This window comes from Bubalus bubalis, chromosome 6 (genome assembly GCF_019923935.1).
Source record: "Bubalus bubalis isolate 160015118507 breed Murrah chromosome 6, NDDB_SH_1, whole genome shotgun sequence".
In the NCBI taxonomy this organism is placed as follows: Eukaryota; Metazoa; Chordata; class Mammalia; order Artiodactyla; family Bovidae; genus Bubalus; species Bubalus bubalis.
The window spans coordinates 29658033-29680996 of record NC_059162.1 but is presented as its reverse complement, the minus strand read 5'-3'; the positions used below and the strand labels follow the sequence as shown (position 1 = coordinate 29680996).

At 42.4% G+C, this 22964-nt stretch overlaps 1 protein-coding gene, 1 long non-coding RNA gene, 1 other non-coding gene and 1 pseudogene across 4 annotated transcripts in view; 2 read left to right on the top strand and 2 right to left on the bottom strand.

The window, feature by feature from the left end:
- Window positions 1–22964, top strand: part of LOC123334014 — a 96172-nt gene that overhangs the window by 66314 nt on the left and 6894 nt on the right. For both annotated transcript variants that reach the window (XR_006551726.1, XR_006551725.1), the window contains one exon: window positions 14557–14608. This is a non-coding gene — a long non-coding RNA (uncharacterized LOC123334014). The remainder of the gene's footprint in view (window positions 1–14556; window positions 14609–22964) is intronic.
- On the bottom strand, window positions 9632–16156 carry BCL2L15 (BCL2 like 15). Its single transcript, XM_006064831.3, has 4 exons — window positions 15743–16156; window positions 15311–15432; window positions 12279–12503; window positions 9632–11379 (listed from the first exon to the last, which is right to left on the bottom strand). Exons 1-4 carry the CDS (start codon window positions 15864–15866, stop codon window positions 11362–11364), a joined length of 489 nt encoding a protein of 162 aa, XP_006064893.1. The 5' UTR covers window positions 15867–16156; the 3' UTR covers window positions 9632–11361.
- On the bottom strand, window positions 19233–19304 carry TRNAS-GCU. The gene has a single exon. It is a non-coding gene; the product is annotated as a tRNA-Ser (tRNA).
- LOC102406302 lies at window positions 19462–20569 on the top strand (annotated as a pseudogene).

Sequence of the window (22964 nt, the reverse complement as noted above, 5' to 3'; positions counted from 1 at the left end):
TTCAACTTCAACTTGTCTTCTCTGTTCCCATGTATACCACCATCCCCATTTCACATTTGGATTCCTGCAGTGATAAGCTCTTAGTCATCTTCCTATCTTCCCAATCTAGTATCTCTTGGTAACTAGGGCTGGATAAAAGTTAAGACTCAGGATTTCCCTGGTGGTCCAGTGGCTGGGACTCCATGCTCCTCCCAATGTGGGAGGCCCAGGTTCGATTCCTAACAGGGAACTAGATCCCACATGCTATAACTAAGATCCTGCACACCACAACCAAGATCAAAGAGCTTCTGTGCCCTAACTGGGACCTGGCACAGACAAATAAGTAAATTTTTTTTAAAAAGTGAAGACTTCTCTTTAATGCAGAACAACAGAAGTCCTTACTGATAGTCGATGGGAACCAGTACAGCTTCCTCAGCTTGTCACCAAGCCCTTCCTCATCAAATATCCCCAACCAACCTACCCAACCACATCACGCTAAGACTTTGTTCATTCTACAGCCATATCTTTGGTTGCTGCTGCTGCTGCTGCTAAGTCACTTCAGTCGTGTCCAACTCTGTGCGACCCCATGGACAGCAGCCCACCAGGCTCCCCCCTCCCTGGGATTCTCCAGGCAAGAACACTGGAATGGGTTGCCATTGCCTTCTCCGATATCTTTGGTTATTTCTCATCATTTCCCCTGGTTTTTGCCAAGATGAAAATAAAGCCTAGTTAGTTACTCCTTGCTTCAAAGATCCTGCCCCATCTCCATGTCACTATGAACTTCTCTAAATCTGAATCTCTTCAGTATAAGTCTTTATGTTCGGCTATGGAAGCTTAGTTTCTCCACATGTTCTTTGTCTCCCATAAGTTTATTTAAAAGAGGAAATTATTCAAAGGAAAACATATAAAATGCCTCCTATAGTTTTAAGCTTATCAAAGGCAATGATACATTTGTGTGACCCACAGGACTTCACAAGGGGCAATGATAGCGTCTTCTGTACATTTGTGTGACCCACAGGACTTCACATGGTTTTGAGAATACCTAAAATAGCTCTACTGTGATAACTAACTATTGTGGTTAGGCCTGGGTGGGACATCCACTCTGACTTGGTTACTCACTCCATCAGTTACTCTAGGTCTCTTGCCTGGCACAGTCTCTGCTTGTCTTTGCCTGGGCACCTTCACTATGCCAGGAGCAGATGGGCTTTCCCTACAGGGAGGACCAGGAACCTGGCAAACAGTACTTCCCTGAATGCTGCTGACCAAGCAGCAGGGCTAGTGTTATAAAAGAAATGGTGCTATTACTGAGGCAGAGTCCACCCCAAAGGGCTGCAATGGCCCAGAAAGAAATGACCTTCTTTATCTCCAGAATCAACTACTTCTCTTTTTAGAAATGAACACAGAGGAGGCTTATAAAACACCTTTTTTCCACACCGTCTCTAGCAATTATTTGTAGATTTTTTTTTGGTGATGGCCATTCTAACCAGTGTGTCATGATACCTCATTATAGTTTTGATTTGCACTTTTCTAGTAATTAGTAATATTGTATAAAAGAGACAGCTAGTGGGATGCTGCTGTAGAGTACAGAGAGCTCAGCTTGGTGCTCTGTGATGACCTGGGAGGTGGGAGGGAGGTTCAAGAGGGAGGGGATAATGTATGCTTATAGCTGAGTCAAGTTGTTATACAGCAGAAGCTAACACATCACCGTAAAGCAATTTACTCCAATAATAATAATCAAAACACCTCTGATGCAGCTAATTTGCTCTGCTCGTTTTCACATCATCCACAGCTGGAAAGTCCCCTACCCATCGTCCAATCGGCTTCTAGTCACTGCAGCATTCTGGGATCTCATCGTGTTTTTCAGTCCACCAGTCATGAGCTTCACAGTCAACTTCCCATGTGCTACACAAGGAATCACACTCTGCCTTTGGTTTAAGAAACAGTCAAGAGGCAAAGGTCAACTGATAACTTTCAATTGAAGAAATTTATTATTATTTTTTTTAATAGAGAGTTAGAGCTCTTAGTGTGGCTTGGTGTCTTGTTCAAAATAGAATCAAACCTGAAGTCTCAGCTTTCATTTGATTGGTTATTCATTTTTCCTTCATTTGTCCATTTAATGAATATTTATGAAATCCCTATACATGCAAGAGAATGGGGAAGAGGGAAGCTTCAGAAGTGAACAACAAATTGTCCTCATTCAAGGACCCTTTATTCTAGTAGGGAAGGTGCATGTGCATACACATTCAGTTGCTCAGTTGTGTCCGACTCTTTGTGACCCCATGGACTGTAGCCCGCCAGGCTCCTCTGTCCATGGGATTTCCCAGGAAAGAATACTGGAGTGGGTTGCCATTTCCTCCTCCAGGGGATCTTCCCAACCCAGGGATTAAACCCAGGTCTCCTGCGTCTCCTGCATTGGCAGGTGGATTCTTTACCACTGAGCCACCTGGGCAAAGTGATAGGCAAGAAGTAGATTTATTAATATCCTTTATAAAGAGATTGCAAGAAAATGAGGCATGAGAGGATGATCATGTTCTAGGTCTTGGGTGAGCCTCTGGGATAGATACCAAGTGAGGGTCCTTTTCTGAGGCAGAAAAGAATTCAAGAGTGAGCCATAGTGAAGTGAAAGCAGAGATACATATTCTATAGACAGAATGTGGTCTGTCTCAGGAGGCAAGAGTGCCCTGAGGTGTGGGGGTGTTTAGTTTTTATGGGTTGGGTAATTTCATAGGCCAGTGAGTGGCAAAATTATTCCAGCTACTTTGGGGAAGGGGTGGGGATTTCAAGGAATTGGGCTACCACCCAATTTTGGCCTTTTATGGTCAGTCATGAATGTCCTGCTGCCTGTGGTGTGTGTGACCTAATGTTTTACAATGAGTGAATAATAATGATCAAGGTCCACTGGAAGTCAAATCTTCTGCTATCTTGGGCCTAGTAGGTTCTAACCAGTTTCTGTTGTGTCCTCAATGGCTGTCACTCTTTTAGTGGTTGTGCCCTGCCCTCTTTCCTCCTGTCTTAGGCACATCCTGGCAGAGGAAGCATGCAACCATTTGCAGAATGAAGGAGCTGATGCTGCCAAAAGTCTTGGGGTTCTGTGCCCACTGAAGCTGAATAAAAAAAATACAGAGACAGTTTGAAGGAAATAGAAAGGTGGCATTAATCCTTAGACAACAGAGGGCAGACACAACAGGCTCATGCCCAAGAACTGTGCCCCCAACTTCCATGAGGAGTCTAAAGGCTTATATATGATGAGGGCTCCCAGTCGGGGTAGGTGATGAGGAACAAAAGTATAAAGATCTTGTATTCTTCCTCTTGCATTGTTTCAAAAATAGTCACAGGCTGGTGTCAGGTAGCCCAATAATTGTCCAGTGTCTTTCGTGTAGTGCGCTCCTGGGCCTTCTTTCTATAATACAAGGAGAAAAACTACTAGGCGGGGTCTGCAGAGAGAGTGCTGTAAAGGTGAGCACCAGATATAGGATGTAATTAGCATAGAGTCAAAGGATAATAGGTACCAAAGGTAGCTAATGCAGAGTTAGAGGGCAGAAAAGCAAACTTAGTCACAGACTACATTAGGAACAAACTAGATTGGGAACAGTTATTTAAAGTAAACCTAAGAGTGATCAAGGGGCTTCCCAGGTGGCGCTAGTGGTAAATAACTCACCTGCCAATGCAGGAGACATAGAGATACAGGTTCGATCCCTGGGTCAGGAAGGTCCCCTAGAGAAGGGAATGGCAACCCACTCCAGTGTACTTGCTTGGAGAATCCCATGGACAGAGGAGCCTGGTGGGCCCCAGTCCATGGGGTTGCAAAGAGTTGGACATGACTAAAGTGACTTAGCACAGGAGTGATAAGGTTTGCTCACTGTTATCTTCTTTGTTCTCAGGAAAGACAGGAAAAACTCATTCTTCTTTTTCCCTTTTCACTGCAACAGAATGATGGGTGAATTGCTCAGGAGTTTTTTGAGCCTCTGCCTGACACTGTGCCAACCACCTTACCACAGACTCTGACACACTCCTCACTATAATCCTGTGAGGTAGAGATTATCATCCGGGCCATCGTACAAATAAAAACATGGAGCCTCTCAGAAGCTGAGCAACCTTCCCACTTGGAGCTGTGGGCAGGGAGGCTACAACCCAAGTTTCAGTCAGTCAGTCAGTTCAGTTCAGTCGCTCAGTTGTGTCCGACTCTTTGCGACCCCATGAATCTCAGCACACTAGGCCTCCCTGTCCATCACCAACTCCCAGAGTCTACTCAAACTCATGTCCATCGAGTCAGTGATGCCATCCATCCATCTCATCCTGTCATCCCCTTCTCCTCCTGCCCCCAATCCCTCCCAGCATCAGGGTCTTTTCCAATGAGTCAGCTCTTCGCATCAGGTGGCCAAAGTATTGGAGTTTCAGCTTTAGCATCATTCCTTCCAAAGAAATCCCAGGACTGATCTCCTTTAGGATGGGCTGGTTGGATCTCCTTGCAGTCCAGGGGACTCTCAAGAGTCTTCTCCAACACCACAGTTCAAAAGCATCAATTCTTCAGTGCTCAGCTTTCTTCACAGTCCAACTCTCACATCCATACACTTGACCTCAAAGTCTCAGGAGCCGAGGAGAACTTATTTAATGTGTCAAGACTGCACTTCTTTAGAACAGAAAAGGAGGATGAAGGTCCAGCTGAACGGAGGGAATGGGCAGGCACAGATCAGCAGAGTCAGCCCAGGAGTGCTCAGTACATCCAAAGTGAAAGTCAAGTCACTCAGTCATGTCCAACTCTTTGCAACCCCATGGACTGTAGCCCTCCAGGCTCCTCTGTCCATAGACTTCTCCAGATAAGAATAATGGAGTGGATAGCCATTCCCTCCTCCAGGGGATCTTCCCAGGGATCCCAGCCTAGGGATCAAACCCAGGTCTCCTGCATTGCAGGCAGATTCTTTACCATCTGGGCAACCAGGGAAGCCCCATCCAAGAACCAACCAAAGCCCGAGCTCTGGATAAAGCAGTGTGTCTGTGTGATCTTGAACTGAGTCACTGGAAATGAGTGGGTGAGGGATATGAGGAGAAAGGGGCATCCAGTCCAAGAAAATGGTGTTAATAAATATTAATCTTGAAAATGAAAGCAACTTAGGTGAATTGGTGGGACTGAAACAAGGAGGGTAATGAGGCTAGGAAAGCAAGAAATAAGGTTAGAAAGGCAGATAAGGGGCCTGATCATGAATGACCTTGTGTGGCTTCTCTATGGGTTTGCATTTTCTCCTGATACAAGCAACAGAGACCCACTCTCCAGTTTTAAACCTCTGAGCAACATGATCAGTTTTGCATGTTTGTAATATTACTCTGAAATGAGTTTGGAGTAATTCAAACCTAAAGGCAGGTCTGGGAGACTATTTCAATAATCCCTGTGATGGCAGCCTTAACTGTTGACTTCTTGGCAGGGAAAGAAAAGGAATGGCTTTACCTAGAAATGGGTTGGAAGAGGAAAAAAAAGTAGTCCTGTTTTAAACACAATGAGTTTGATATGATCATGGGATATCTAAATTGCTACCCACACACACATTTGAGAGGTCCACGTCTATGATCTTATCACAGATGGTCTTAAGTTATAGTTATTTTTGTGATCTAGGTTAAAGTTTAACTGTTTCCCTCACTTCAGGACTTTTCAGTGCCTCCAATATGCTATATCACGAATGCAGAGGGAGGATATAAGATGCAGTGTTTACCACACTCAGTCAAACAAGAGTGTTTCCCCCAGCTTATCAACATGTCTCAGGACAACGGGGTTACCTGCTGTTCTAGAAGTTTTCAACTATATTAAGATTAAAAAACAATGAAGAGTTTTTTGAACTGGTTCAAAAGCAATTAGAAAGCAGACCAAAAAAAGAAGCTTGAATAATCAGCAAGGTGCCTGTCTTGGCTCATGTTCTTAACAAGTGGTAAGAATGGGGAGATCTGCCTAGTGTTAAGGACCCTGTGAAATGTACTACCAAAGTGAAACAGATGTAGAGGTTGCTTAAAAAGCCAACTATGTCCAAAAAAGGTAAGCACACAAATAACTATAATTTAAGACCATTTGTGATAAGACCATAGATGTGGTGCAAACAAAATTATGAGAAGACAGTCAGAGTCAGAGCCAGGAAAAAAAAAAATTATTATGAGAAGGTAAAGATCACTTCTTACTTGGATTATCTAGATAGCCTTTAAACAAATTATTTATTTATTTGGCTGCCCCAGGTTTTAATTGCTGCACTTGGATTTTAAGAGAATGGTAATGCTTTGGGAAAATGATTCTTAGTTTTTAAACAGTAAGTGCTCCCATCTGATACATTTTTAAAGCAATTTTTATTTTAGTTTTTAATTATTTGTTTTTGGTATGCTGGGTCTTCGTTGCTACACAGGCTTTCTCTAGTTGCAGTAAGTGAGGGCTACTCCCTAGTTGTGGTACACAAGCTTCTCACTGCAGTGGCTTCTCTTGTGGAGCACATGCTCTAGAATGTGGGCTTGGTAGTTGTGGCACATGGGCTTAGTTGCCCTGCAGAGTGTGGAGTCTTCCTGGACCAGAGATGGAATCCATGTCTTCTGCACTGGCAGGCAGATTCTTAACCACTGGACCACCAGGGAAGTCCTGATACATTTTATTAAAGTTTCAAAATTTTGTTTAGTGGCATGTAAAATTTCAAAATGAATTATACCATATCCAAAAAGGGACCAAAAAAAAAAGTCACAGCTTTGGCCAACTTGGTGGTAATATATGGGACAGACTGGAATGGGTCAAGCTTGCAATAGGATGATCAATTGAAAGCATAACTAGGAGGTTTTATCAATAGTCCCAGCAGGTGGTAATAAATTCTTGTAGGAAGAATCAGGACAAAAAGGAAGGAATAGTGAGAAAGACTAACTGGGGGTATAGAACTGGAGAGAGGGAGAAGGGAAAAATGACTAAGACTTTGAGTTAGTTGGATGGCAATCTGGGAAAGTGTGGGGATAAGAAAGGTTGATAGAAATAGAGAGTTAGAGTTTGTGGGTATGGATTTAGGAAGAAAGAAAATAAGTAAGATTTAGGAATCACATTGGAGAAGGCAATGGCACCCCACTCCAGGAATTTTGCCTAGAAAATCCCATGGATGGAGGAGCCTGGTGGGCCGCAGTCCATGGGGTCGCTAAGAGTCGGACATGACTGAGCGATTTCACTTTCACTTTTCACTTTCATGCATTGGAGAAGGAAATGGCAACCCACTCCAGTGTTCTTGCCTGGAGAATCCCAGGGATGGGGGAGCCTAGTGGGCTGCCGCCTATGGGGTCGCACAGAGTCGGACACGACTGAAGCGACTTAGCAGCAGCAGCAGCAGGAATCACATTGAGGTGAAATATAAAATAAGACTGGTTTGCCTTTGTGGGAGGCAGAATTAATGAAGAGAAAAAAGTCAAGCTAGAACTTTATGAATTTCAAACCACAGGGTCTCTGAATTGTTTAAGCAGTGCTTAACATATTCCAGGCATTAGGCTAAACCCTTCACAAAGTATATTGTATCATTTATCCCTCACAATAATCCTATCGTGGGAACATAGGCACAAAGGAGTTGGATTACTTGCCCAGTGTCACATGATTTGTCTATGGTGAAATCAAGGTGTTAAAATCAGACAGTCTAAATGCATTCATGATCTCTGGGCTACAGTGTTTCTTTCACGCAGCCCAAATCACTTCAGCTGTCCTAGACAGAGGGTGGCCTAGCAACAAACACAACACCCAGGCCAGAGCTGCCTTATCTATTTGCCTAGCACCATATCCTCTGTCTCAAGGTATTACAGAGCAGGGGAACTCCTTGGTGGGCCAGTGGTTAGGACTCTGCGCTTTCACTGGTGTGGCCTGGTTGGGGAACTAAGGTCCTACAAGCTGTGTGGCATGGCCCCCCAAAAAGATACTACAGTATACTTGGAGCTAGATTCACATTCTGATGTTTTGTGGGCCACATAGGACAAAAAAAGGGAGCTGGCATAGCTAAGAGGGGGAAGAATAAAAAGAGGGCAATGCTGACCTCTAATACTTATCATTCAATTTATTTTTTTCCAGTTTTATTGAGATATAATGTGTAAATTTAAGGCATACAATGCAATTATTTGATATATATGTTTGCAAAATGATCACCATAATAAAGTTAGTTAACAAACCTATCACCTCACATAGCTACAATTTGTGTGTGTGTTGAGAATTTAACACAAGCTGGAATCAAGATTGCCGGGAGAAATATCAATAACCTCAGAAATGCAGATGACACCACCCTTACAGCAGAAAGTGAAGAGGAGCTAAAAAGCCTCTTGATGAAAGTGAAAGTGGAGAGTGAAAAAATGGGCTTAAAGTTCAACATTCAGAAAACGAAGATCATGGCATCCGGTCCCATCACTTCATGGGAAATAGATGGGGAAACAGTGGAAACAGTGTCAGACTTTATTTTTCTGGGCTCCAAAATCACTGCAGATGGTGACTGAAGCCATGAAATTAAAAGATGCTTACTCCTTGGAAGGAAAGTTATGACCAACCTAGATAGCATATTCAAAAGCAGAAACATTACTTTGCCAAAAAAGGTCCGTCTAGTCAAGGCTATGGTTTTTCCTTTGGTCATGTATGGATATGAGAGTTGGACTGTGAAGAAGGCTGAGCACCAAAGAATTGATGCTTTTGAACTGTGGTGTTGGAGAAGACTCTTGAGAGTCCCTTGGACTGCAAGGACATCCAACCAGTCCATTCTGAAGGAGATCAGCCCTGGGATTTCTTTGGAAGGAATGATGCTAAAGCTGAAACTCCAATACTTTGGCCACCTCATGTGAAGAGTTGACTCATTGGAAAAGACTCTGATCTTGATTGGGGGCAAGAGGAGAAGGGGACGTCAGAGGATGAGATGGCTGGATGGCATCACTGACTCGATGGATGTGAGTCTGAGTGAACTCCGGGAGTTGGTGATGGACAGGGAGGCCTGGCATGCTGCGATTCATGGGGTTGCAAAGAGTCAGACACGGCTGAGCAACTGATCTGATCTAAGAATTTTAAAAATCTACTCCATTAGATTCAAATATATATTATAGTATTGTTAACCATGCGCTTCCCTGGTGACTCAGCAGTAAAGAATCCATCTTCAATGCAGGAAACATGAGTTCAATCTCTGGATCAGGAAGATCCCCTGGAGGAGAAAATGGCAACCTATTCTGGTATTCTTGCCTGGGAAATCCTAGGGACAGAGAAGCCTACAGTCCATGTGGTTGCAAAAGAGTTGGACACGACTGGTGACTAAACAAGATTGTTAACTATAGTCAACATGCTATACATTTCATCCCCAGAACTTTTCGTCTCATAGGAAGTTTGTACCCTTTGACCACCTTCACCTATTTTCTCTACCCCGATCCTCAGTCTCTGCTCTTGGCAACCAGCAATCTGCTTCCTGTTGCTATATCATTCAATTTAGATTCCACTTGCTGAGAATTAGATCAAACGCACAGAGAGAATTTTATTTCATGAACAGAACAGCGTTAGTCAAAGTGAAAATAATGATTTCACCTAAGAGGTCAAATACCACAAAACTCACCATGTTGGGTTTACAACGTAACGGACAAAGGAATACATCAAGCGTCTGAAGTTGGTAGCAAGAAAAGCTAATTTCTACTAAAGAGAAACATGAAATCTCATTTCTGGATTACCAACCTAATTTATTGAAGAATAGAGGAAATAGCATAACTTGAAAAAGTCAAAATATATTAGCAGCACTATATTTTTATGTCTGTACATCTAGACAAGCCAGATAGCTGGCCGGTTGAAGGGAGGGGATGTGGTTAGCTTTGTTAAATTTAAGCCAAAGCCATTAACACCTCGCTTAAACAGTAGTGCTTTTCTTCTTGATGTTTAGGTAGGTCATCTAGTTTCTGGAGCTTAGAGATGAAGAAGTCTCTCCTTGATGACTGTCTATTAATCCATGAAATTATTAAGAACTGTTACGTGATACACAGACCATAGAAACCATATGTTTTACTTCCAATAACTTCCAATCGTTTGTGGCAGGACCAAGGAAATACACACCTCTATCAAATACTCAGAGGAGTCCGGGAGTTCACTGATTTGCCAAAGGTTTTAGAGAAAGTGTGGATTATGCAAGAACTAACAAACACTCAAACTAAATTCTGATTAAGAGTCATCCTATCTATGGTTTCTTTTGGAATTATCAGGATTGCAACAGAGTTTAAATTACTCAAGGAGAAATGGTCATGGAGCTCTGGAGCAGAGGTCTGAAAACTTAAAGGGCCAGAGAGTAGAGATTTTAAGTTTTACAGGACAGGCTATATGGTGTCTGCCATAACTCAACTCTGCGGTTGCAATGCTACAACAGCCATAGGTAACATGTAAACAAGTGAGTGTAGTTGCATTCCAATAAAACTTTCTTTAAAAAAAAAAAAAGCTGTGGGCTGATTTGGTCTGTGGGTTGTAATTCCCCAACCCTTGCTCGAATGTGATGGTTCTCAAAATTTGTACGCACATCAGAATCACCAGTGGGACCAATTAAAAAGGTAGGATCCTAGGCCCCAGCCTACCCTTACCAAAACAGAATCTCTAGGGATGCAGCCTGGAAATCAGCAACGTATAAGGTCCACAAGTGGTAAGTGAACTGCACTTCGAGAAATACTGTGGCATGTACACAGCTAGCTTCATCTAAGCTAGGATGGCCCTATAGTCCCAGAAGGGGGCCAGCACTTCCTGTATTCTGTAGTGATAGAAATGCAGTGACTGCTCTGTTGCTCTTTGGCCTTTCTAATAGAATAGCAGATGAACGGACTGCTATTTTCTTGCTTCCAGCCTTGACAATATATAAAATAATTTGGCTCCAGTGAAATTTACATGAGATTCAGGTTATGAATTTAAAAGAAAATCCTCAACTTAAAATAACAAGATTTTCTAAACCAAAGATCTCCCTGAAATGCTTTAGACTGCAAAATTAGTAGACAAGATGCCTTATCGGAGGATGGAGCTAAATCTGATGGAATGGTTCACTGTGGGCTCCCTTTTCCCTACACTATCTCCAGCAACCTGCTCTGTTGCCTGGAACTCCACTTCTAAAGTCATTACTTTGTGTCTGGAGGTCTTTGTTGCACTAAAAATCTCATTAAAACTACTGTGTCACTGGGGAAGACCCCTCATGTAAAAACAGAAAGTATAAAAATCTCTGTAGACCTCTGGGAGATGCTCCTAACTTTAACAATCAGTAGAAAAGAGATTCTTCAGCTAAATTCAGTGCTGTCTAAGAGAAAGAGGGTTTTTATTTGGTTGTTTTTAATTTGGTTGATTTTAATCACCAGAGATCAATCATCCGATCAGTCAAAGAAGTCCTGTTCAGGCTGGGAAACAGCTCCATCTCTTCTTCAGCCCTCCAGATTTTCCTAGGAAAGACAATGAATATCCTACAGTCAAAGGGATGGTCTTCAGGAACTCCCTTAAGAAACCAGAAAGACCTGCAGACACCTTAAGGGAAGGTAGCTCCTATTAAGGCTTTTGCTCATCCTGAAAATGAAGACATGCTCCACAGAGCAGATGCTGTAAGGCATAGGCTTAGAACGCCGCCTATCGTTACCACTACAGCAGATATCATTGTTCTTGGTTAGACAATAGTAAGATGATTCTGAACTTCCTCAATACACACCCAAAACATGTTAGGGGAAGGAGACCCAGAAACTTACCAAGGGGTAGAGCAAAGTCAGACTGACGTTACAACCTCACCATAAATATAATCGCAGATGATTATGTGAAGGAAGTAGAAATTAGTTTGACAAAGTTAGCAGTCAATATTTTAGGCAACCTGCCTCTGGGGTCCAGGGCTTCCCTGGTAGCTTAACGGTAAAGAATCTGCCTGCAATGCAGGAGACAATGCAAGAGATGCAGCTTCGATTTCTGGGTCAGGAAGATCCTCTAGAGGAGGGCATGGCAACCCACTTCAGTTTTCTTGTCTGGAGAATCCCATGGACAGAGAAGCCTGGTAGGCTACAGTCCATAGGGTTGAAAAGAGTTGGCCATGACTGAAGCACTTTAGCATGCACGCATGCATGCACACTCTGGGGTCCAAGACCTGCTGGCTGAGCTTCTGACTGCTCCCCTTTTCCATGGCAAAAAAACCCCCGAATAATCCTGTCATTTTCAGCAAAGTTGGAAGTCCTGTTTACCTGCATGGTTTCCAACTGACAGAAAGAACCATGAACTGGAGTCTCAGGTATTAATATAAATATATATATTAATATAAAAACAATGCCAATGTCCAGCAAAGCCAGGGGTCCAAAATACTTACCCATCCTCCCTGGCCCTGGATGTACTCTCGGATGGCAGTGTTGCCATTGATCATATTCGTTATGGGCCTCACCACCTGTCTTGCCACCTCAGGAGCCATGCGGGCCACATGTTCAAAAAGTTTCACTGACACTGCCAGAAAGGCTCTCTCATAAGCCAAGCTGGAATCTTGGGCACACCAGGCATTGCTGAGAGATTTTACTGTGTTCTGAAGTACAATTCCTGCCTGGGAAAGAGAAGATCTATCAGTGGAGTACCACTAAAAAGGTACAGGAGGCTGCAGTTGCAGGAACCCAGTAAAGCAAGTGTTTCTCAAAGAACGGCAAGGACATATTGGTTGTATCTAAGGTAATCTTTTTTTTTTTTTTTTCCAATTAAGTAAATTTATTTTGAGGTAATATTTTTTCAAACTTTTTATTTTGTATTGGGATATAGCTGATTAACAATGTTGTGAGTTTCAGGTGAACACTGAAGGGACTCAACCGTATATATACATGTATCCATTCTTCCCCCCACTCCCCTCCCATCCATAAGGTAATCTTAAAGAGTAAATGGATAAACTTTTCTTATTTTAATATTTTTTAATTTATTGCAATGGGTATTAGGAAAAAAAAACATAAGTAGCCCACCAAACCCACAATTTGCTCAGGATGAACAAAATGGTTAAAGAAAAAAAAATGATTTGAAAGAAAAATCCTAAGTACATGATAGTAGAGCTGGTCAAATCCTGAATGTCTGGCTTAAATGACTGAAGTCTTAGAAACTCTAAAGTAAAAAATAGATTAAGCTTTTCCTCTTCCTTTACCCTTCGCCAAAAGTTTGATCCAAAAGCCATTATTTGGGGCCAGTGAAAGTGAAAGTTGCTCAGTCATGTCTGACTCTGCGATCCCATGGACTACACAGTCCATGGAATTCTCCTGACAGGTCAGAATACTGGAGTGGGTAGCCTTTCCCTTCTCCAGGGGCTCTTCACAACCCAGGGATCAAATCTAGGTCTCCCACATTGCAGGTGGATTCTTTACCAGCTGAGCCACAAAAGAAGCCCCAGGTGGGGCCAACAAAGATTTCTGTGGTGCGGCATAGAGGGCCCATGGTAGTCAGAGCAGGGTGTTAGAACCCAAAGAAGCTGAGAAGGGCATCCACAGTGAGAGTGCCTATATCCTGGTTTCCAAATTATGTTCTCTGTAAAAAGAAATCAGAGTTCCCTGGAAAATGGCTAATTTCAGGTTGTAGCTTGGAAAATACAAGATCTTCTGTAAAAGGAATTAAAGTAGTACTCAGAGAGAATGATGGGGACATGCCAAAATCACAGTCCAGATTGAAAGGACTCCTACTGGTAGAATCTGGGGCAATTTGGGCATACAAATAAATAACGATAGCAACAGATTATAACCCATTGAATAAAGTAGGAACTCATGAGTCCACATTGAAATAAAAAATAAGGTCAAAATATGAAAAGGCAGTCAATTTTATGGTAATGGAGAGAAACCAGACATTTGGTGGCAAGCATGCTGCAGTGTATACAGAAATGGAATTATGTGGTACACATGAAACTTGGGCTTCCCTAGGGGCTCACAGAGTAAAGAATCTTCCTGCAATGCCTGAGACTTGGGTTTGATCCCTGGATGGATCCCCTGGAGAAGGAAATGGCAACCCACTCCAGTACTCTTGCCTGGAGAATCCCCATGGACAGAGGAGCCTGGCGGGCTACAGTCCATGAGGTCAGAAAGGGTCAGACACGACTGAGCGGCTAAGCACACACACACAGTTTCCTTATCTGCTTAAATGGATATTAAGTCAGAAAACAGGATCGATCAGCAGTCCCTGACTTTTTTGGCACCAGGGGCCAGTTTCGTGGAAGACTATTTTTCCACAGACTAGGGGTGGGGGATGGTTTCAAGATGATTTAAGCTCATTACATTTATTGCGTACTTTATTTCTATTATTATTACATCAGCTTCACCTCAGGTCATCAGGGATTAGATCTTACAGGTTGGGGTCACCTGGCCTATAGGTTCTACAGTCTAAGTTGTGTGAATACAGCAAGTGGACAAAATTGGGTTAGATGTTTGCTCTCACAGTGTTATACATACATGGGGAAAAGCTGCACTACAATTGTTTCTATGATGCCTCATAGAGTAGTGTAAGGATTAAATGAGATAATAAGTGTAAAACATTTAGAATATTGTCTGACACATGGTAAGTAATGCGTTAATACTAGCTGTCATTATTGATATTAATCAGCAACCTCTTCTAAAACATGGTCTATGGTATTTCAGAATCCAAGAATCAGGACTCTGATGAAAAGCCAGATACACCTAAGTGGGCGCTGTAAGTACTTATTCCCCATTGCATCAGACTTGTCAAATGCCTATCCTTCTTGTATATAGTTTTATTGCTGGATCTCGAGGGGAAAAAAGATGCCCATTACTAACAAAATAAACGCTTCCCTTGTGACTGAGCTGGTAAAAAGTCCGCCTGCAATGCAGGAGACCTGGGTTCGATCCCTGGGTTAGGAAGATACCCCTGGAGAAAGGAAAGGCTACCCATTCCAGTATTCTGACCTGGAGAATTCCATGGACTGTATAGTCTGTGGGTTTGCAAAGAGTTGGGACATGACTGAGCAACTTTCACTTTCACCAGCAAAATATTTTAAAAGGTGCTAAAAGAATAGAATGTTTTACCAAGAATAAAAAACATTTTACCAATGTTTTACCAAGAGTGTGTGTGTGTGTATATATATACACACACATTCTATGCCATAAAGCACAGCTCTGATGAAAAACAATCAGAAACAATCAGAAGGCTGATGAGCCTGTGCCAAAAGCTTTTTACCTCAATACCACCTTGTCTTTGATTAACTGCTAAAAACTTGGAATTGAAGAATTCCTGCTGTATCTCCTTGGATGCAATAAGCCCCCAAATCTTTCATAGAACATTTTTAGTCACAGTTGTATAGGCATAGTAAGAGAACGGTGTCTGAAATAGAATAAACCAGAAGCCAAAAATAGAAAGAAGTAGTGGAAACTTGACCTGTCCCTGAATGGTTTCTGTGATGACATTTTTGGCAGCAGCTTCCAATTCTCCATTGAATTTGTCACCCAGCATCCGAAGGCGACCCGCAATGATGGCCACATCAAAAGAGGAAACCTCCCCTAAAATGGAGCACAGTCGCATTTATCACAATGCCTGAAGTGATGGCAAGCCCCAGGGACCTGGGCATTGAAGCAAGTTCTCTAGATTTCTAAACAATCCAGTCCTCATCCTCCCAAGAAAATCTTTAATATAGTGTCAACACCAATAGACAAAAAATTCTCCCTTCGCTGAGAATCTCTTTCCCTGCTACGAGGACTCCAGATATTGCTGAAAACTTAGTGTGCCTTTTGAGACTTCAGAGGAAATAAGTTAGCAGATTCAGGTTTTCTTACTGACTTGCAATTACCACCTCAGGCCCAGAAGTCTTACCTGAATCTGATTGCTCTTCACATTGTAGGGTCCGATTACCAACCTCCAAAGCGGGGCCTAAGAAGTCTGCGAGGAGAGCGTTCACTATGCATTCTGTTTGTTCCTCAAAAGTTCGGGGGCTCATTTTGGATGTATATTTGCAGTCAAGTTTTGCTTTCCTACAGAACAAGCAATTCAGTTCAGCAGGAAGTCAGAAACCCTGGTAAACCAGATGTGTCCTCATGTAAAGTTACTTAATGGGACGTGGGGTCCTGGAGTCTTTCCGTCCACCTGTCTTCAAAGCAGCTGCTCAGAAAGGGCGAGACTTCTGCAGAGCTCACCAGCACACAGCTGGGGAGGCTTATTGAAGACTTTCAGTTCCCTGAGAGCCACACCCAAGCCAGGGTTAATGGATAACTTACACTAGTGACATAGCCAATCTAAAACTGAAATAGAGACAAGGAAGAGCCTCTTGGGTAATAATCACTAAGAAACTTCCTGTTGGGTTCTGGGTATGGTGCAATTTAAAGAAAGAAGTTTTTGAAGTTATATTACACAAACATTCAACTCCTGATGGCATTCATTTGCCACAATGGCACATTGATTATTTACTGAGTACCTGTGTATAAGGAACTGCACATACTTGGCATATAAATGATCCAGAAAAATGACACAGATACATTCCTATCCTCATGGGGCTCACACCTGGACATAAATGGCAGATATTAAATAACTAATCACATAATTTCTTGTGCTTATTGAGACATAGTGTGTAATAAGGAAACAAACCAAAATAAAGAAGGCTTCCTTTAAGTCTTAACATCTGAGAGGAGCTCTGAAGGACAAGTAAGGACTCATTAGGCAAAGAGTAGGAGTAAAACCATTCCAGATAGAGGGAACAGGACATATAAAAGCTGAGATGAATAAAAATTGGGGCATTTGAGGAATTGTAAATGGGAATAATACAAAGTATTTCACAGGGAAATAATGAGGATTAAATAAGATAATGTTATGTGGGAGGATCAAGCAGTATCTGAAATATGTGTGTGTGTTAGTTGCTCAGTCACATCCAACTCTTTGCGACGCTATGGATTGTAGTCATCCAGGCTCCTCTGTCCATGGGATTCTCCACGCAAGAATACTGGAGTGGATTGCCATTCCCTTCTCCAGGGGATATCCTTGACCCAGGGAAACCTGGGTCTCCTGCTTTGCAGGTAATTCTTTACTGTCTGAGCCATCAGGGAAACCCACCTGAAATACAGCAAGAGTTAAATGTCTTCCTTTTAGCCGAAGGTCTAATCACCGAGATGAAAGGAATCTGGGATCTATTCTCTAATAGAATTATACTGGGTTCTTCCAACAGGGCTGGACTCCATCAGTGTTTTACAGGTTCTGAGGACTGGACACTTATTTTTAGTGGTTGCCTTCTTAATGAAGCTACACCTAGATTCTGGGTTTGTGTCTCAGAAGCAGCACTCAAACCTATCAACCTTTCCAGGGTATTCTGACCTGGTGAACTAGGAGGATGACATTCAAGCATAAACAGTAAGTTAATTGTTCAAAGTGGAATTTCTAGCTTGCAAAACATTCAGAGCCAATCTTCTGCTTTCTATTCCATTCTTAAAAAAAAAAAAATCATACGTTCCTTTGGGACTAGGAATAGGAATTATATAGCTAAAGGGTCATTTTTATTTGTCATTATCACTAAGGCTAAAAACAGCGTCTAAGTAGCTTTCAGATCTCTAATGTCAGAAGATTCTGCAAAGATAATTCTAGGCCAAAGTCCTTTCACACTAAAGCTAGCCACTGACAAGTTAAGGATTCCAACAAATACATTTATGACATACTCCCAAAATAATACACACACACACAAAAAATTGTAAGATACAATCCAGCTGGTGTTAAATAGCCTCCCCAAGGTAAGTGGCATCAGTAAGCGGTAGAACAGAAATTTAAAACCAAGTATGTCTTACTATCAGTAGTAAACCTTTCCCCATAATAATAAACCACCTTCCTTATTTCACTACTAGTATACGTATGGGCAAATACAATTTTGGGAATCTAGTCTTTACATAATCTTATATATCCTTTGCATTATTTCGTACAGTCAATGGTGTAAGGCTAGAGAACCAGAGTATATCTTTCATGAGCAATGTGGGGTAAAATTTCCTCCTTTATTTACTTCTCTCTGGGCCTTCAATGGAGAAGGCAATGGCACCCCACTCCAGTACTTTGCCTGGAAAATCCTATGGATGGAGGAGCCTGGTAGGCTGCAGTCTATGGGGTCGCCAAGAGTCGGACATGACTGAGCGACTTCACTTTCACTTTTCACTTTCATGCATTGGAGAAGGAAATGGCAACCCACTCCAGTGTTCTTGCCTGGAGAATCCCAGGGATGGGGGAGCCTGGTGGCTGCCGTCTGTGGGATCACACAGAGTCGAACACGACTGAAGTGACTTAGCAGCAGCAGCAGGGCCTTCAATGGAATACCCTTCCAACCATTCCTTCCCCTCCCTGCCCCCAGCCCATATACTCTTCACTCGTGTAGTTCAAATATTGTACTCTTAATTATTACTGAAAAATGAGGCCAGAATTTTTTCACTTTCACTTGCTTCTCTTGCTGCTCTGGTCATAATTTATATCTTTTTCCCAAAGCCTCATCTCATTATATCATTAGCTCAAAATCCAGGATCTTGTCATCTGTACCAGGCCTGCATGTGAATGAGGATCCTGGGGTACTGCTCCTTTCAATGTGATGACCTGTAACTAAGAAAAAAAGTTCTTTGTCTCCTCACCCCTAAACACTCAACCTATGAAAAAGTGCTAGAATAATTGTAACAGAACTCCAATTCAAAAAGGAGGAGGGAATGGAGGCATCTAACAGTTGCTGGTCCATAGCTGTCAAATGATCATCAAAGTGAAGTCGCTCAGTCGTGTCCGAGTCTTTGCGACCCCATGGGCTGTAGCCTACCATACCAGGCTTCTTAGTCCATGGGATTTTCCAGGCAAGGGTACTGGAGAGGGTTGCCATTTCCTTCTCCAGGGGATCTTCCCGACCCAGGGATCGAACCCGGATCGCCCACATTGTAGGCAGATGCTTTACCCTCTGAGCCACCAGGGAAGCCCAAAACTGATCATCAGGAATTATGTAAATGATTGCTTCTGTAATGTTCCAAAGCACCACAGTCATTGGTGGGCCCTCATTATATGTGTTACCAAGACATTAGAAGGACATTTTTCTAAAAGCACAGTATCAACTACCTTCATAGATTTTAAAGATAAGCATCTGCCTATATCATCAAACCAATATATCTGCAGAGACTAGAGAGTGCTCCTAGGGAGGAGGAATATTAAATAATTAACTTCATTTTATGAAAGTAAAAGTGTTAGTTGCTCAGTCACGTCCAACTCTTTGGGACCCCATGGACTATAGCCCACTAGGCTCCTCTGTTCGTGGAATTCTCCAGGCAAGAATACTGGAGTGGGTTGCCATTCCCTTCTCCAGGGGAGTCTTCCTGACCAGGGTTCGAACCTGGGTCTCCTGCACAGCAGGCAGATTCTTTACCATCTGAGCCACCAGGGAAGCCTTAATCATTTTGCTTGTAAATGAGTAAAACCAGGTGATAGTTAAGAACAGTCAGTTCTTCATTGAGATGATTTTTAAATTGTTGCTGCTGTTGTTCAGTCACTCGGTCATGTCCGACTCTTTGCAACCCCATGGACTGCAGCATTCCAGGCTTCCTTGTCCATCACCAACTCCCAGAGCTTGCTCAAACTCATGTGCAGGGAGGCGGCGGTTGTGGTGCGCACTGGGTCGGTGGAGAGCTCGAGCTAAAGGGTGATCTGCTAGAGGGTGATCTGCTAGTGAGTGATCTCTAGGCGAAAATCAGAAAGAGGAAATTTACTAGAATCAAGTATGATGGATCCATGTTCAGTTGGAGTCCAGCTTCAGACCACAAATGAGCGCCATAAAACCCATTATACTCGTCATACAGGTTTCAAGACTTTGCAAGAATTGTCATCAAATGACATGCTTCTACTTCAACTGAGAACTGGAATGACACTTGCTGGGAACAATACAATTTGCTTCCATTATGCAAAAGTTTACATTGACAGATTTGAGGATTTGCAGAAGTCATGTTGTGACCCATTTAACATACACAAAAAACTAGCCCCAAAAAATTTACATGTAATTGATTTAGATGATGCCACTTTTCTGAGTGCAAAATTTGGAAGACAGCTTGTACCTGGTTGGAAACTTTGTCCAAAATGTACACAGATAATCAATGGAAGTGTGGATGTTGATTCTGAAGACCGGCAGAAAAGAAAACCTGACTCAGATGGAAGAACTGCTAAAGCTTTGAGGTCATGACAATTTGCAAACCCAGGAAAACAAACTGAATTTGCTCCAGAAACTGGTAAAAGAGAAAAAAGAAGGCTTACCTAAAATGCAACAGCTGGTTCAGACAGACAAGTGATCCCGGCAAAGAGTAACATCTACAATAGCCAGGGTCTCCTGATTTTCAGCGGAATGGACCTCTGTGACTGCCTCGATGAAGACTGCTTAGGCTGTTTCTATGCTTGTCCTGCCTGCGGTTCTACCAAATGTGATGCCGCTGTGATCGAAAGTGGCTGTATGAGCAAACTGAAATCAAAGGAGGAGAAATAATTCATAACAAACATGCTGGATAATTTGTGGTGTCTGATTGTGACCCTTTCTGTATTTCTAAAGTTCTGTAATTCTAAGATACATGTTAAAGTTGGTTTTGCCAAATGACACATATGTACTCAGTGTGCACTAACACTGCCTTTTGGGTACCTTAAGATAAATTATTTGATGTAAATTTAGATGGACTGTTTTATTACTCAGCAGTCATCTCTTCAAGCCTTTCTGGGTCAATGTAAAAAATGTATAGGCAGTCCTCTGTTTGTACAACTCCCATGTCCATAAATTTCCATGGCACTGATACAGTTAAATAAACCAGTTCCTTAACAGCAAGAAAAAAAAAACACACACAACTCATGTCCATCGAGTCAGTGATGCCATCCAACCATCTCATCCTCTGTCATCCCGTTCTCCTCCCGCCTTCAATCTTTCCCAGCATCAGGGTCTTTTCCAACGAGTCAGCTCTTCCCATAAGATGGCCAAAGTACTGGAGCTTCAGCTTCAGCATCAGTCCTTCCAATGAATATTCAGGATTGACTTCCTTTAGGATTGACCAGTTTTATCTCCTTGCTGTCCAAGGGACTCTCAAAAGTCTTCTCCAACACCCCAGTTCAAAAGCATCAGTCCTTTGGTACTGGCCTTCTTTATGGTCCAACTCTCACATCTGTACGTGACTACTGGAAAAACGATAACTTTGACTATACGGGCCTTTGTCAACAAAGTGGTGTCTGCTTTCTAGGTTGTCATAGCTCTTCTCCCAATGGACAAGCATCTTTTAATTTCATGGCTGCAGTCACTGTCTACAGTGATTTTGGAGCCCAAGAAAATAAAGTCTGTCACTATTTCCATTGTTTCTCCATCTATTTGCCCTGAAGTGATGGGACCAGATGCCATGATCTTAGTTTTCTGAATGTTGACTTTTAAGCCAGTTTCTTCACTCTCCTCTTTCATCTTTATCAAAAGTTTAAGTTCCTCTTTGCATTCTGCCAACAGGGTGATGTTTTCAATGGCAACAGTTTCATATTCTGCTATGCTTCTCACTTTACAGGAAAGCAACCAAGTAGGGCTTAATATTCTAAAAGCTCCTATAGTTAGGATCAGTGTAGTTAACTTTCAATTCTGAGCTGTGCCTAATTTTCTTTGGTTCAACATTTCAGTGATAACCCTTAATTTTTTAAGAAGTCAATCAATTTACTCAATTTCTACCACTTACATCCTATTTCCTTCCAACACTTAAAACTGGCAGTACTTAACACTTCGACTTTGTTTTAGTACCTAATTAAACATTCAGTTTAACTGAAAAGTGAAAATATGGAAAGTGATTCTGAAGCTGTTGTGATCCTCCTCCTTCCAGTCCCTGGGGATCCAGGATCCAGATCTGTCTTTTTCAACTGTGGGTGATTTTTCACTTCCATGGTAACCTGGCAACATCTGAAGATATTTTTAGTTGCCACAACGGGGGTTTGCGGGCATCTAATGGTATAGATCAGAGATTCTGATGATTATCCTACAGTGCACAGATAAATTGGAGAAAGAAATGGCAACCCACTGCAGTGTTCTTGCCTGGAGAATCCCAGGGTTGGGGGAGCCTGGTGGGCTGCCGTCTACGGGGTCACACAGAGTCGGACACGACTGAAGCGACTTAGCAGCAGCAGCACAGATAAACCCCCTACAGCAAAGAATTATATGGCCCCAAATGTCAGTAGCACCACTTCTGAGAAACCCTAGCCGAGATGGAATTCCATCTATTATCTTCTATATGGTCGACGCAATATAACAAAACACACTTCAAACACAAGTTTACAAATACTATCAGAATCTAATTATTCAAAACTTACGGCCATTCATTCAATACTATTTATTGAGTAACCACTATCTCATAGGCACTGTAGACAGAAGGAAAGAAAGATAATCACTGTCCCTAAAAACTGTCTGGCAGAGACAGACAACTGACTAAATCCAGGTCCTTGCCAGAAAATTCATCACTATCTGTTTTCTACTCCTATTAAAAGCTTAGCTGAGAGAAATCATAGGCAAAGCATTATTTGAAGGATATGCAGTCCATCTATGGATCCAGGTAGAAATCCTTGAGTTAAGCTGGATGATATTTGGGTCATAGTATCTTTAGTCCTTGAAGAATGCCCTCACTAAGCTTCATACTAAAATTATGCTCTCTGTTCAGATTGACGAACACCACAGGAAAGTCATGTGAAACACTTTACTAACTTGCCACACGAGTATTCTACATACCATTCAGTGCCATCCGTGTAAAACTACATGTACATTTCTTTTAGAAATTAGAATTGAAATATTTATTTCTCTCTGGTGACACGTGCACAAGCATTCCTCTTTATTCTGGCTGCTTCCAGGCGGCGCGAGCGGTAAAGACCCGCCTGCCAATGCAGGACACACACGAGACGCAGGTTCGACCCCTGAGTCGGGAAGATCCCCTGGAGAAGGGCTTGGCAACCCACTCCAGTATTCCTTCTTGGAGAATCCCCACAGACAGAGGAGCCTGGAGGGCTACAGTCCACCAGGTCACAAAGAGTCAGACATGACTGAAGCTACTTAGCATGC

Bases quoted from the DNA above. Each gene is read 5' to 3' on its own strand.
- BCL2L15 (XM_006064831.3), bottom strand. From the start codon at position 15,866: ATGAGCCCCCGAACTTTTGAGGAACAAACAGAATGCATAGTGAACGCT. The intron at 15,433-15,742 runs GTAAGACTTCTG...GCTCCATTTTAG, and splicing joins TGAAGAGCAATCAGATTCAG to GGGAGGTTTCCTCTTTTGAT. The intron at 12,504-15,310 runs GTCAAGTTTCCA...TCTCTTTCCCAG, and splicing joins CAGAAACCATTCAGGGACAG to GCAGGAATTGTACTTCAGAA.